The 11,912-nt window shown below is 40.0% G+C and overlaps 1 protein-coding gene and 1 long non-coding RNA gene across 2 annotated transcripts; both read left to right on the plus strand.

Annotated features, from left to right (window-relative positions):
• The first annotated feature begins 1,271 nt into the window (after positions 1 to 1,271).
• Positions 1,272 to 8,281, plus strand: LOC125314806 (phytyl ester synthase 1, chloroplastic-like). The gene is made up of 13 exons (XM_048278008.1): positions 1,272 to 2,161; positions 2,364 to 2,415; positions 2,562 to 2,617; positions 3,018 to 3,176; positions 3,282 to 3,386; positions 3,486 to 3,592; positions 3,783 to 3,904; positions 4,513 to 4,621; positions 5,381 to 5,514; positions 6,105 to 6,474; positions 7,149 to 7,262; positions 7,622 to 7,707; positions 7,851 to 8,281. The coding sequence occupies exons 1-13, from the start codon at positions 1,717 to 1,719 to the stop codon at positions 8,155 to 8,157; spliced, it is 2,166 nt and encodes a 721-aa protein (XP_048133965.1). The 5' UTR covers positions 1,272 to 1,716; the 3' UTR covers positions 8,158 to 8,281.
• Positions 8,282 to 8,894: 613 nt separating this feature from the next.
• Positions 8,895 to 9,714, plus strand: LOC115744018. The gene is made up of 2 exons (XR_004015769.2): positions 8,895 to 9,285; positions 9,413 to 9,714. It is a non-coding gene; the product is annotated as an uncharacterized LOC115744018 (long non-coding RNA).
• The last annotated feature ends 2,198 nt before the right edge of the window (positions 9,715 to 11,912 follow it).

Consider the following 11,912-nt stretch of genomic DNA (forward strand, 5'->3'; position numbering starts at 1 on the left):
CGACCCTCGCTGGCCACCACTTGGCGGGCCAAGGGTCAAGGAAGGCTCGCCCTGGGTCGGCGAGGCCACGATGGCTGTCAAGGCCTCGGTTGCCGCGGGCGTGAAGGCCCTCGTTAGATTTGGGCGAGGGCCCTCACCGCCCCACCAACCATGGGCAATGCGGCCCTCGCCGGGACTTGGTGACGGTCGTCACGACTTCGCCTGCGGCCACCGAGGCCACGACGGCCATCGCGAGGGCCCCCTCGCCCGTGGCAAGTGTGGCTGCGGGGGCCCTCGCTCAGATCTGGCGAGGGCTTCGCGCCCTCGCTTGCGGTCGTCGAGGCCGCGATAGTCGTCGCCCATGGCCATCGCAGCCTCACCGGCCCGGGGCGAGCCGGCCCCAGCCCCTGGGCCACCAAGTGGTGGTCGACAAGGGTCTCTGATGGCCCTCGCCGGCCTAGGGGAAAAAGGCCTCAAAAAGAAAATAAAAAATAAAAATATGGTAATAAATAATAAATAAAAAAAATTCCAGAGAAAATTTAAAAAATTCAAAAAAAAAATCCACGTGTCATTAAAATAAAATAAAATAAAATAAAATCCACATCGGACGATTTGCTGGAAGTGGCACTTAAGTGAACAATTTTTGCAGGAAGTAGAACTCAAGTGATTGATTTTTGAAAGTTATAACACTCAAGTGAGCGAAAAAAAAATTATGGCGCTTAAGTAAGCGCCGTACAAAAATTATGGCACTTGTGATGTACTTACCCCGATAATAGTCGGTTCACCCTAACTGTCTTCCCTTTTTAGATATTGCTTGAAATCGACAAGTTTATCATGGAGTTCCTCGAAGGAAATGGGTGATTACCATGTAAGAATTGGATGAGATTATATTACTTTATTTCTTGCAAGTATTTAAAATATAGGATATCTAATACTTTATGGAAAGATATTAGCTATAATAAATATAATACAATATCTATCCTAACTATGAATTTTATACATAGAAAAATAAAATTCTATATACAAAAAAGGAAAAGTATTTGCCAACTTTGGAAACTCTCATAGCACTTGTCATGAGTATAGAAATTCCTTAGCTAGTCTTGATCTGATTAAGAGCAATCTTTGAAATTGCTTAGCTGTTGAGATATACTTTCTCCAATATTTACGAGGAAATATGGAAACTCTCTCTCCCTCTCTCTGTCTCTCCACGACCACCCGATTTGTTGCAAGTGCCAACAAAGAGCCATACTCAGCTAACTTCCAAACAGTGGTTTCCCTCTCAATGTACTTTTGTTGTTCTCTCTCTCTCTTTCTCGTCACCGCCTTTCAGTTCTGTCGTTGCTGCATCCTACTCCACATTCATTTTCACATTATTTGCTCCATCTCATTGTCCACCCTTTGACCATAGCATTTCTGCAATTGTGCCTTCTAGACAGTATTAAGATATCATTTTGCTTAGAGGGTGCACCTCAAGTTTCAATTTTTTCTTTGCCTTTTTAGATGCTTTCCCAGTTTTCTTTTCTGTTGCTTTATTTTGGACCAAGAATGGAACGCGTGATTCTTTTTGGTTGAGAGTGTTTCGAGGAACCTTCTGACTGAACTCCCCTTGGCCCTTCAGTGGCTTCATAGGACTCCTGAGCTCTTTGGCAAGTGTAGTTCTATGGTGACGTTCAAACTTCCTAGGTTGCTGAGTTTGGAAAAGTGAAAAAAACAAGGTGCAGTATTTGCGTCACTGCTATGACATCGTTGCTTAGTTTCCGGGTGTCGCCTTATTTGGTGTTGAATTCGGAATTTAGGCCGCTGTGTAGAGTGCAAGCGAGGAGTTCAGTTGGTGGTGACTCAACGGTGTCATCATCTCCTGAACTGGTTGTGTTGAATGGAGGTCCTCCTGTGGAGGAGAGAGAGAAAATTGGTCCTTTGAATGGAGGAAATGGGTATGCAGCTTCTAAGACTGAGGTGATGAAGAAGAAGAAGAAGAAGGTGGAGAAAGAAGCCAAAGCTACCTCTGTTTTGGAAAGCTTGGACGTGTTGTGGGATGATGCGTATGGAACAAGTAGTGTGAAGGATTATCTTGACTGCTCAAGGGATATGATTAGGCCTGACGGAGGTCCGCCCCGTTGGTTTTGCCCTGTTGAGTGTGGACAGCCTTTGAATAATTCTCCGGTTCTTTTGTTTTTCCCCGGTAATGCCTAGCTTCTCGCTTGAAATGGGTGCAGAGCTGGAATTCTAGTTTCAACAATATTCTTGTAGCTCCTAAGAAGTGATTAATGTGCATCCATTGATACCCCCGTGCTATTTTATAGTGGAGCCTAATTATGAGAATCTTAAGCAAAATAATACTAGGATAGCCGAATTTTTTTATAGATAACTACTGTTTCCTGCAGGGCTTGATGGCACTGGACTGGGCCTCATTTTGCACCATAAAGCACTGGGGAGGTGAGTTTCTATGTACCATCTTTACCGGGGTTGTGAACCACATTGCGAGAGAACGAAATGCTGCAAAAATAGCGGTGTTTGTTTCTGTGATTCAATTTGTACTTATTATGCCCAAGAATTTTAATGCAGAAACCATAAAACTGCAGGGCTTTTGAAGTTCGATGCTTGCATATCCCTGTTTATGATAAGACTCCATTCGAAGGTATCTCCGTTTCAAATCCTTTTAATTGCAATGCATGATGACAACAACTTACGGTGGAGTGGAGTGTTTTTGAACTGTGTCGTAAAAATGCAAAGGCCGGTGGTGCATTCACGTCATCTTGCATTCCTCGCTTTTCACTCCGTTTAGTCCCACATACATGTGATATTATACTCATCCTTTGCTTCAAGCTATATTCAATACTCGATCCCTGCAGTTTCTTCGCAAACTCGTATTATGTTATTAACGATGCACACTTCTAAATGTGGGTTTATAAGCCTTTTAAATCGAGAAGATTTTCTTCTAAATACTCGACTAATGTTATGAGAAATAAAATAGCATGCAGTACTAACCGAGAACTTGATAAAGATCTTTTGCACTCTGTTGTGTTTGTACATGTTAGATCTGGTGATATTCATTGAGAAGACTGTTAAAGCTGAGTATGCCTCATCTCCACATAAGCCCATTTATCTTATTGGGGATTCCCTTGGAGGTTGCCTGGCACTTGCTGTGGCTGCTCGTAATGCTACCATCGACCTGGTAGTCTTATTAACGAATCCAGGTGAATTTTTAGATTAGCGAGCAAGTCATGAATTGGGCATATTCTCCTGCATAAAAGTCTTCTTTGAGACACTGAGGAAGTCTGTTGTTTTCTCCATCATGTTAGCTACGTCATTTGGGCGTTCACAGCTGCAGCCACTGTTACCTTTATTGGAAGCTATGCCTGACGGACTCCATTTCACGGTCCCCTATCTTCTAAGCTTTATTATGGGTATGCTATGATTCTTTCAAGTCTTTGTGGAAAAAGATGTTTCGTCTCAATGATCTCAGAGTTGTCCGTAATAAGATTTGATTTTTCTTTCTGAATCAGGTGACCCTGTGAAGATGGCAACCGTCAATATTGATGATATGCTTCCCCCGAGAGCGGCACTTGAAAAATTGTCCATCAACCTCACTTCTTTGCTGCCTCGCCTCTCAGTAAGTAACGTTTTCTCTGCCAGGGATTTGCTTATTATATTTCCTCATTTATCTTTATTTGCTCGAAATTTTGCAATAGATGTATAGCAGCATTCTACTAGGCTTGTCTTCCCGACATTTTCTTGGTTTTTTTCTTTGTTAGGCTCTTTCTTGATTAACTCGAGACCCAGTAATCAATTCCTGGTTTCAGGGTTTGGCTGATATAATGCCCAAGGAAACTCTTCTTTGGAAACTGAAGTTGCTTAAATCAGCTGCCTCTTATGCTAATTCTCGTCTTCATGCTGTGAATGCTGAAGTGCTTCTCCTTGCCAGGTTTTCGCTCCTCCAACTTTGTTAAGATGATGACATGATTGTTAGATTGTGTAGCAAATTACTTTCGATTAGGTTTCTGCTTTATTTTGTAGCTCCAATATCTGTGCAAGTATTGCCAATTGCTTCTTTTCATTTCTCTTAATGAGTCCTATAGATGGGGTCTTGATGATATTATCATTCTGACTTTTGCTCAACTGCTGGAAAAAATAATCTGCCTAATTTTCAGCTTCAAGATATGCATATACACTGTCCTGTAAATTACCTCTAGTTTATGTAAGCAACTACATGTCTTTTATATTGTAGTGGAACAGGCATTAGTTTGGCTTGATATTGCTTCATAGTGTGGGTTACAGCCATTTCCTGTTTCTATGGGAATAGTTTTGAAGCTTCAATCAGCACATTAGTATATGCTACCATGCATGAGCATCACAACATGCATGCCTATACACAAGCTTGCACGTAATTATACATAAATTCATCAGGCTTGTGTGCACATGGGTATGTGATTATGAATGGGGAGTTGTTTTTCCACTGGAGAGACATTAGCGGATTGGATTTAAGCATGGTTACAAATTATTGCATTTTCTCAAAAGTTTCTGTTGATTCAGTGGCAAGGATAACATGCTCCCTAGTCGAGATGAAGCCCAAAGGCTTATGAACTCATTGAAGAACTGCAGAGTTCGTCACTTCAAAGACAATGGACATTCACTTCTATTGGTAGGCGAGACTCATGTTATTTTAATTGTGTAAACCTTGAGGAGCCACTTGTTTTGAGAGACTTTATGCTAAAAGATTTTTTTGTGAGCGGAGCTCATTTGTCAATTATTGCATTTATATTGGGAGATCCTTATGATAGGCTTTGACAGTTCTTGGATAGTGAAAATTTACTCTACAACTTGTTTGCTGATATGGAAATCGCATGTTTAATCCAGTTAAGTGTGTGTATTGCGCATCTGCCCCTCTTATTTAATCAACTAATCTCGAGTTTGGCATATCACAGAATGAACTTCTTGTAATAGAATTAATTATCATTTCTAGTGCTTCCCAAGATATTTTGAGAGTTTGAGTCATCACAATGAACCAATCTGACCACGGCACTTATAAGCCCAAAGGTGTGAAACATCATCACCTTTTATTGGTCAACATTATTGTGTGATTATATGGGCTGATGACAGATCTTAAGCTTAGCTCCTTTCGAGATTTGGATCGGAGGAAAAATAAAATTTCTGTTGATTTTATGCAAAATATAAATGCGATCTTGCAATTTCATGAAAATCAATAATCTCTCTCACACGTTATCTATTTATTTGGGTGAGGTAGTGCTTTCTTTGAATGCATATCATGATGAAACGGCCTTCAAAATGTCACTCTACCTGAAACTAAGCATTGAGTTTCAGGAGATTTTATCTACAGATTGCTTTATTTCTCTATATTGTGCTGCCCAGTTTTTGAACAGTAATTACACTGAGATTGCAGGAAGATGGTATTAATTTGCTGACCGTCATCAAAGGTACCGACACATACCGTCGAACAAGGAGGCATGATTACGTCTTGGATTTCCTGCCTCCTAGTATGTCAGAATACAAAGTAGCATTCACTCAAGTTGTCGGGTAATTCTGCAAACAAATGCTTCTCCATGTCTTTTTTGGCTCTTTCCTGATTGGAATAGAATGACGTGTTTCTAGATTGATCTCAAACAGATTTTTGTTAGCGGCTTAATATCTCTGTTCTTTCTGAATTTAAGCCTATACTTTCATGTATCTTCTAAGTCTGTTTACGAAGATCCAAATTATTGAGCAGATGTTTGAAGCTTGATAGTAGGCTTGTCATGTTTTTCATATCTGATTATTTGCTTCTTCACTTTCTATTTCTTTTGGTACATCTCTTTCAAAATTGATCTGCGGCATTAGTGCATGATTTTATCACCAACTGAAGCCTCAAATCTCTGGGTGAAGCCATTCTCGCCCTGTGATTTGCAAAAGAAACACCAGTCATTTGATACCTGAAGTTCTTAATTTGAAGGTCATTTGTTAATTGAAATATATGATCTGTTATTACCAATACTAATGATATAAGTGGCCTCATCAAGCCCAGCACAAACATGGATGGGTCATTCTTTTCCACAAAAGCTCATTTTACATGCTGATCCATTAATTGCAACTAGTCAATCTTAGTCTGATGCTGGGGTTGGAAAATGCAGACTATTGCGCAATGCATCTGGTTCGGCATTATTCTCGACTTTAGATGATGGGAAGATAGTGAGAGGCCTTTCAGGGGTTCCTTCAGAAGGACCGGTGTTGTTGGTCGGTTATCACATGTTGATGGGACTTGAGCTTTATTCCGTCGTTGAAGGATTCTTGAGAGAGAAGAACATTATTGTGCGTGGGGTAGCTCATCCAGAGTTGTTCTCTGGAAAACTGGAAAATCCATCTTCTGAGTTTGGTATAATTGATTGGATGAAAGTATTTGGAGCAGTTCCTGTAACGGCAAGCAACCTCTTCAAATTGTTTTCGACCAAATCTCATGTTCTTCTTTATCCAGGGGGTGCACGCGAGGCTCTCCATTATAAGGTGTAGAAGCACCATTCTTTTAGTTTCATTAGTTCTCTCGTGCAGTCTAGCTACTGTATCTGATCCTGGTTTAACCCAATTGATCTTACTAATAATGGAATCATCAAAGAAATCTTATGAAAGATAATTTTTAAATAGAACATATGTCGAGTCTACAAGGTAAGAAGGATCTTCTGCAACATAAGTTTTATGAGTGAAGATGTAAAGCCATGTGCAGAAGGAGATTCAAAATGGCAGCAGGGCAGTGGTTGTGGTAGTGATGCCAGATACCAAAGCCAGTTTGCTCAGATGGCGGCGGCAACTGCTGGTGGTGGCAGTGGTCTAGCCGATGGTGGTGACATGGGGTGGATAAGAAGCTAATTTAGTCTTAAGTGATAATCATTTTGTGTAGTTAAGCACGCATTCTCTCTTCAGGGCGCCAAATGCAAGATGTCAAGGATATATATGGACAGTTCCATTCCAGAGACGCAAATTTTTAGTCGTTCGTTAAATAAAGTATTTAGGAGCACACGTAACTTGGTCTTGCCATTGCCTCTTAGAGCGTGTGTTTCTGGAGGATTCATATGTAATGATTAAAGAGCTGCTCGTAATTACTACTAAGCTTTCGCTTGTGCATGTTTTCAGTAAAATTATGCTCGTAAAGTTCACCTTAGCACCATCATGTTCATTTGTAGGGTGAAGAATATAAGTTATTCTGGCCGGACCAACCTGAATTTGTGAGAATGGCTGCACGTTTTGGTGCCACAATAGTACCATTTGGAGCTGTGGGAGAGGATGACATAGCGGAAGTAAGCTCTTCCATTTCTGCATTAAAGTTTAGTTTGTAGCTCTTGACTCTGCAAAAGTTGCGAATTTGATGCTCGCGTGGCATTCTACTCTATTCCTTCTGCTTTACACCATTGGAGTTCGAGTTTAATCTGTCAACTATTTTCAGCTGGTTTAGTTAAAAATACATGCACGGTTGATAAATTTGGCAGCACTGAATATGGTTTGGATGCATTTTTCTTGCGAACTTTTGCATTGACTGCTGTTGTCTCATATTTTCAAATTAGAAGAGTCATACGGCAAGTCTAGAAATGGACCCGTGCATATGATGTACTTCAGCATTGCGTTCAGCTGATGATGTGATTGTACTTTAAACGGGCAGTTGGTACTTGATTACAAAGATCTGATGAAGATTCCGTTCGTCAATGACTACATCAGAGAATCTAGTCGAAACGCTCTACGAGTGAGGTAGCTCCCTACCCATGACCTTCAAATGATCATCTGTGCAAATTTTGTGTGGACGACCTTTGAAATCATAAGATCATTAGCATACTGTGAAATCTAGATTTTATTTTTTTGACGTGGACATGAATTATATCCTGTTTTGTTAGGGAGGGTATGAGCGGAGAGGTTGCGAATGAAGCGGTTTTTATTCCAGGGATTTTGCCGAAAATACCTGGCCGCTTGTACTATCTGTTTGGGAAGCCCATAGAGACGAGGGGGAGATATGAATCACTGAAGGACCGAGAAAACGCAAATGAGTTGTACCTGCAGGTAAAATCCGGAGTCGAAAGCTGCATAGCGTACTTGCTCAAGAAGCGAGAGGAAGACCCTTATCGAAATATATTTGATAGAATCATACATAAAGCGTTACATTCTCCTTTAGATGACATTCCAGCATTTGAGCCCTGGAAATAGTTTTGGCCTCATGCATTTCATTCAGAGTGACCTGGCCTATGTCTCGGCTGAACATAAACATGTGCAAACGCCATTCCTGTAGATCTAATTTTCAGTTGGAAAATACAATTTCTTCTTTCGTGGATATTCAGATGGTCAGCACTCTTTGCGTATCTGAAGAAGACAATCTGTATATTCCTAAAGCAACGGCCCCGAAATATCTGAAAGCATTATAGTCAATGGATATCGTAATCCTTGAAATCATGGAATTACAGTCTTCAAATTTTTTTTCAGATCTGGAAAAATGAATCTTTATAGGGCAAAGAAATGTCTGTTGGGTATAATAGCATCTCTGAAACAAGTATCTGCTTGATTAAACATGTGTAAACGCCATTCCTGTAGATCTAATTTTCAGTTGGAAAATACAATGTCTTCTTTCGTGGATATTCAGATGGTCAGCGCTCTTTGCGTATCTGAAGAAGACAATCTGTATATTCCTAAAGCAACGGGCCCGAAATATCTGAAAGCATTATAGTCAATGGATATCGTAATCCTTGAAATCATGGAATTACAGTCTTCAAATTTTTTTTCAGACCTGGAAAAATGAATCTTTATAGGGCAAAGAAATGTCTGTTGGGTATAATAGCATCTCTGAAACAAGTATCTGCTTGATTACTGTCTCGGTCATTTAACTTTGCGCTACTTACCTCATTGGAAAATTCTTAATAAGGCATAAGCCAAAGCAGCCACTGTTGTGGCAAATAAACAAGTCTTACATAAACTCGAAGCGGACGAAATCCTCTAAGTCTGATCTTATCTTGAGAGTAATTTCTAAGCTGACTTGCTGATTATAATCTCCTCATCTTCATAAATTTCACTGGAGAAGTTTCAGTTTATTTACCAGAAATTTAACTGTCCGAACACTTGGACCTCGATTCCAAACATATGAATCCGTGATAGATTTGGAGTTATCCACTCTGGAAGGCACAGGCATGAATGAAACCTGAGGTTCCATCTGGTTTAGCATCTACTCTTCCCTTCTTTCGGGTTGGATAAATATCAGCAAATCACAGGTGAGGGTAGCAATAGGATTGATGAGAAGCCTTCTGTCTCACCTTGTTGAAAGTGCGGATTGCTGAATGTTCAAAGGTGAGTTATCCTGTCTATTTACATATTCTTATCTGGTAGATTTGGCAAGACTATCCAGTCAAGGACTCCTACTTTCCTTAACATTTGTTTGTTGATCGTTAAAAGCTGATGGACTTCACCCTTATAGAGAGCTCGAACAAGTTTCCTCAATCATTTTGTCTTTCGGTGAAAAGAATTCCTAGAATAGATGAGACAGAAGATTCGAAAAACTAGCATATGGTATGGTTATTAGATAACCACCCTGATGGTTGGCTATGCGATGACACGGATGCAATGTGAAGGATGCACTGCTTGTTTCTGCTTAAGCCAAGGAAACTTCGACAGAAGTAAAACCGCTGGTTTACCGGTCCTTACCTTGTGAAGATCCCCTTTGTGTTCTTTACATAAGTATAAATGATAGTTGTGCCTATGATACGAGTTATCTTGGAGCCGGAAGTTATAGACAGGGGCAGGTGGGATAAGATAACTTTATCTATTACGAATATTAGATCTGTCAAATGCTTCTCCAAAACAATGTTCAGTTGCAGCCTGGACAACTACAACATGCGATATGGTGCAGGCTCGGAGAAAATAACACCATATCTGTAGCTATAGGCCTGGGAAGAGGTCCATCTTTACACAACATGCCAATGAGACTAAAAGACGCACCTTGTATTGCTTGCCCTCGAGGTACGCCCATCAGGGTACCTACACGTTACTCGACTTTGGGGACGATGTGCAAATGGGCTGCCATCCTAGATCAGTTGTCTAGACAACAGCTCTGATTTCTGAGACGACCAGGTACATGGTTAATCTCATGGGCATTTGCATCAATGGAAAGCGCCTATAGATCTTGCTTCTTTCCAACGGTTTTCTGTTCATGAAGTCCTCACAATGTTTTTTTTCAAACTGCCTATAATGCAGTGGAAGAACGAACAAACCAATATCGCAGTAGTATTTTTGGCGACGTAGGACTCCTCAACTAGGCGATTTGGACCTATGCTATGAATTGTCTTGTGGGAATTATTTATCCGACAATGACATATCATGTTGCAGGAGCCAATCTTTTCCTTGCTGCGGAAAATGTGTTCCAAGTCTCTGATGATGGATTTTGCTTGGGTTGAAAAAAACCTTTCAATAGATTTAGAAGCTACAAAATAATTCTTAATACATTTGAATCTGATAAATGCATCCGAGCATTCGTTTGTTGGTGATACTAGGGAAAAGAAGCATATTTCAATGCCGTTTATGCTTTCAAACTTTGAGTTGAATTACGCAACTATATTCTAAAGCAATATCTTAGTAGATGTTATCTTAAATATCGCATGGATACTTTCATGTTAAGAAACTGGAACACAACTATTTTCAAGGAATTTAATGTCTTTAGATTCAAGGAGCATTCAAGCTCAGACAATATGATCTATATTTGAAGTCCATTTAGACTCAGATTGACACGCAAATTTTTTCTATCATAACCGCTAATGATGTGGCCTGGATTTCGATTTTGGAAGGTATCAATCATGAAGCTTGTCTCGCAAAGCAAATCTTAGTGCAAGACATCCTGATTGCTTGGCAAAGACAAGGATTATGTCCAAACGAAAAGCTCTGTTTATGGAAACCTAGATTTGGTTGTATGGGCTAAATCAATAGGAGATTTTGATCTCATCTCTCAATACTCAATTCTCTTTTGGCTATTCTTTCTAATGGGTTGATTAGAGATTGATCCTCTGAAGACTGTCCAAGCGGTAGATTGGAAGAGGAGGAGTGTAAAAGGAAACTAAGAAGCTGAAGAGCTAGAGAGAACCTAGAATTCCAAAGTCTGAAAAGAGGTTCGATCCTACACTCGTCTTTCTTGAGCTATAAACTGCAATCCTTGAAAGATTTTGCTAAAGTAATTATGTGTGAGATAGTGTGATCTATCAACTCGAGTGACGCTTGTTGTCACCTCTGATCTAATGACTAGCGTGGAAAGTGGACGTAGGTTTGATTTAAGTCGAACCACTATAAACATCGTGTGCAAACTGTTCTATCTCTCAACTTTTACTTACTGCATATGATAGTTTATTACACACACGGGAATCTGATTGTATCACTATTGTGAATCTGATTATATCATTGTTGCTGTTAAGACTTTAACATGGTTATGAACTTGATAGTCAAAATTTCACATTAGTTTATCATATTCTTTAAAATCACATGTACACTCCCTTTTAGGTGACACTGCTAGTTACAACAACTTGATGTTCTTGCCCATACGTGACGGAGGAGTGAATCTACTTGGAGCATTTCAACAGTGAATTACTCTTGTTTGACATTGGAGTATTGACAGCTCCTTTTGTACAGGTAGTGTGGGAATTTAACATAAAATAAAAAGCAAAGACAAAAGATCACGAAAATGAAACCTTGAAGTCATGTACGCAGTTCTCTCATGTAATAAAACGAAACTTTCAGCAAGTTCGTGTCTTTCCTCATTTCCTTTCCATAACCAACGTGATGGTCGGCTTACCTTGTGAACATCCTCTGTGTGTTCCTTACATATATATGAATGATAATTGTGCCTATAATCTGAGGTAACCTCGGAATGGGAAGTATTGGGACATTAGCAAGGGGCAGTTTGGATAGGACAGCTTCATCAGCTTAATTGTATT

The sequence above is a fragment of the Rhodamnia argentea genome, chromosome 1, assembly GCF_020921035.1.
Source record: "Rhodamnia argentea isolate NSW1041297 chromosome 1, ASM2092103v1, whole genome shotgun sequence".
In the NCBI taxonomy this organism is placed as follows: domain Eukaryota; kingdom Viridiplantae; phylum Streptophyta; class Magnoliopsida; order Myrtales; family Myrtaceae; genus Rhodamnia; species Rhodamnia argentea.

What these genes read in the sequence shown, in the direction of transcription:
- LOC125314806 (XM_048278008.1), top strand. Translation starts at nt 1,717, where the DNA reads ATGACATCGTTGCTTAGTTTCCGGGTGTCGCCTTATTTGGTGTTGAAT. An exon ending in GCATTCACTCAAGTTGTCGG is followed by an intron (nt 5,515 to 6,104) that starts GTAATTCTGCAA and finishes TGGAAAATGCAG; the next exon opens with ACTATTGCGCAATGCATCTG. An exon ending in GCGAGGCTCTCCATTATAAG is followed by an intron (nt 6,475 to 7,148) that starts GTGTAGAAGCAC and finishes GTTCATTTGTAG; the next exon opens with GGTGAAGAATATAAGTTATT.